Here is a 1,663-nt window from a genome sequence, read left to right as displayed (position 1 = left end):
TTAGTCTAAAGATATTGCCGATATATCAAATCAATGATTGTGTATCTTAAGGATAGTTAGTATAGCATAAAGTTATTTATTCTTTATCTATCTTGAGAATGTAGCCAGTATAACCAGACATTGCTATATAAATAGGTCCATTGTGACTTCACCTCCACAACAACACAATACAAACTATCTTACACCAAAGGTAGCAGGGTCGATCTGAAAGCAAAGAATATGATGGCCAGTCCTCATGTTCTCTTGGTTGAGGATTCTTGTGTTGACCGTCTCGTTGCATCGAGGGTTTTAAAGTGCTTTAACATTCGAGGTGAAATAACTAATATGAATTTCCATTTGCATTCTACAATCAGTCTTTTAGATATATTGTTTTGTAAGTATTTAGTTCTAAATTTCATACCTATTCCAAAATAGAGAATTATGGTATGTACCCCTGACTTCCCATGCCACATAGATGCACTTATGTTCTTGTGTAGTGTCGTGGTTTAAAACTTTTTTTTCAATCAGATACACCTTGAGTTACAATGGATATTAATTTTGGTCATCTTTTAAAAATATAAAATACATCTATTTTTATCTTTGCACTTGAATATTTTTTAAATATCTCATGCCACATAGATGCAGTTATCCATCTATAATATTTTTGTCTTTGCCAAAGCCGTTCCATGTTTAATATTTTTCTTGTTATTATTCTTGGAAATTTTCCAGTGACTGCAGTGGAAGGTCCTAAGGAAGCCTTGAAGTTCTTGGATACGGTATATGTATATAGTTTATAAAATTTCTATTCACAATAATATCCTTACTTATTTTAGTTTATTTGATTATTTACTAAATATTTGTCTATATGCACTTGAATATAGGAACATGATGTGCAGTTGATTCTCACAGATTACTGTATGCCTGATATGACTGGATATGATCTTCTGGTTGAGGTCAAGGTAGGTTGCTTTTATGGAAAATAGTTCTAATTTCATCAAACGTTATGTTGAACGTTTTGCTCCCGTGTACTAATAATTAAATAATTTTTTTTCTAAAATAGAAATCACCCAGGCTTAACCATCTCCCTGTGGTGATTATATGCACTGAGGACATCCCTGAAAGGATTAAAATGTGAGTAAATAAATAGATTGTCAACTCATGTATTATTTTCATACAATTTTTACCTAACTATTCAATTTGTTCTATGTTTCTATTTTGTATGAAGGTGCCTTGATGGAGGGGCAAAGGACTATATCATCAAGCCCATCAAAGTTGTCAATGTGTCTCGCCTTCTGAGCTACATTTGAATGAGCTGACAAGGGCCATGAATGAAGACGGAATAATATAACTCTCCTATAGGGTTATATCTCTCGTTATCTAGCAGCCATCGCTATTTGGATTTGACCATATATGGTCCCCTTTTATATCATTTGCTTCCAACCTATTTAAACTTATGTAAGACTATTATGTGACTATCATGACCATGTATGGTCCTCTTTTATGTCACTATTTATGTTCGATCCGTTTGAACTTCTATATATAAGACTATTATGTGACTTTAATGTGTTTTACATTTTCGTGATCATACCATTACATTACAAACTACAAACTTGTTGGCAAACTCAAAAGATTTATGCTAAGACGCAAAGCCATTTTAGTGGTCAAGAGATTATTACCTATCATA

At 32.7% G+C, this 1,663-nt stretch overlaps 1 protein-coding gene across 1 annotated transcript; it reads left to right on the top strand.

Annotated features, from left to right (window-relative positions):
- Positions 1–222: 222 nt before the first annotated feature.
- Positions 223–1,411, top strand: LOC120639223 (two-component response regulator ORR12-like). The gene is made up of 5 exons (XM_039915211.1): positions 223–310; positions 709–755; positions 861–938; positions 1,040–1,110; positions 1,205–1,411. Exons 1-5 carry the CDS (start codon positions 223–225, stop codon positions 1,284–1,286), a joined length of 366 nt encoding a protein of 121 aa, XP_039771145.1. The 3' UTR covers positions 1,287–1,411.
- The last annotated feature ends 252 nt before the right edge of the window (positions 1,412–1,663 follow it).

The sequence above is a fragment of the Panicum virgatum genome, chromosome 6K (genome assembly GCF_016808335.1).
Source record: "Panicum virgatum strain AP13 chromosome 6K, P.virgatum_v5, whole genome shotgun sequence".
NCBI classification, from domain to species: Eukaryota; Viridiplantae; Streptophyta; class Magnoliopsida; order Poales; family Poaceae; genus Panicum; species Panicum virgatum.
The sequence above is the reverse complement of the archived record's forward strand: the minus strand, read 5'-3'. Positions and strand labels throughout refer to the sequence as shown.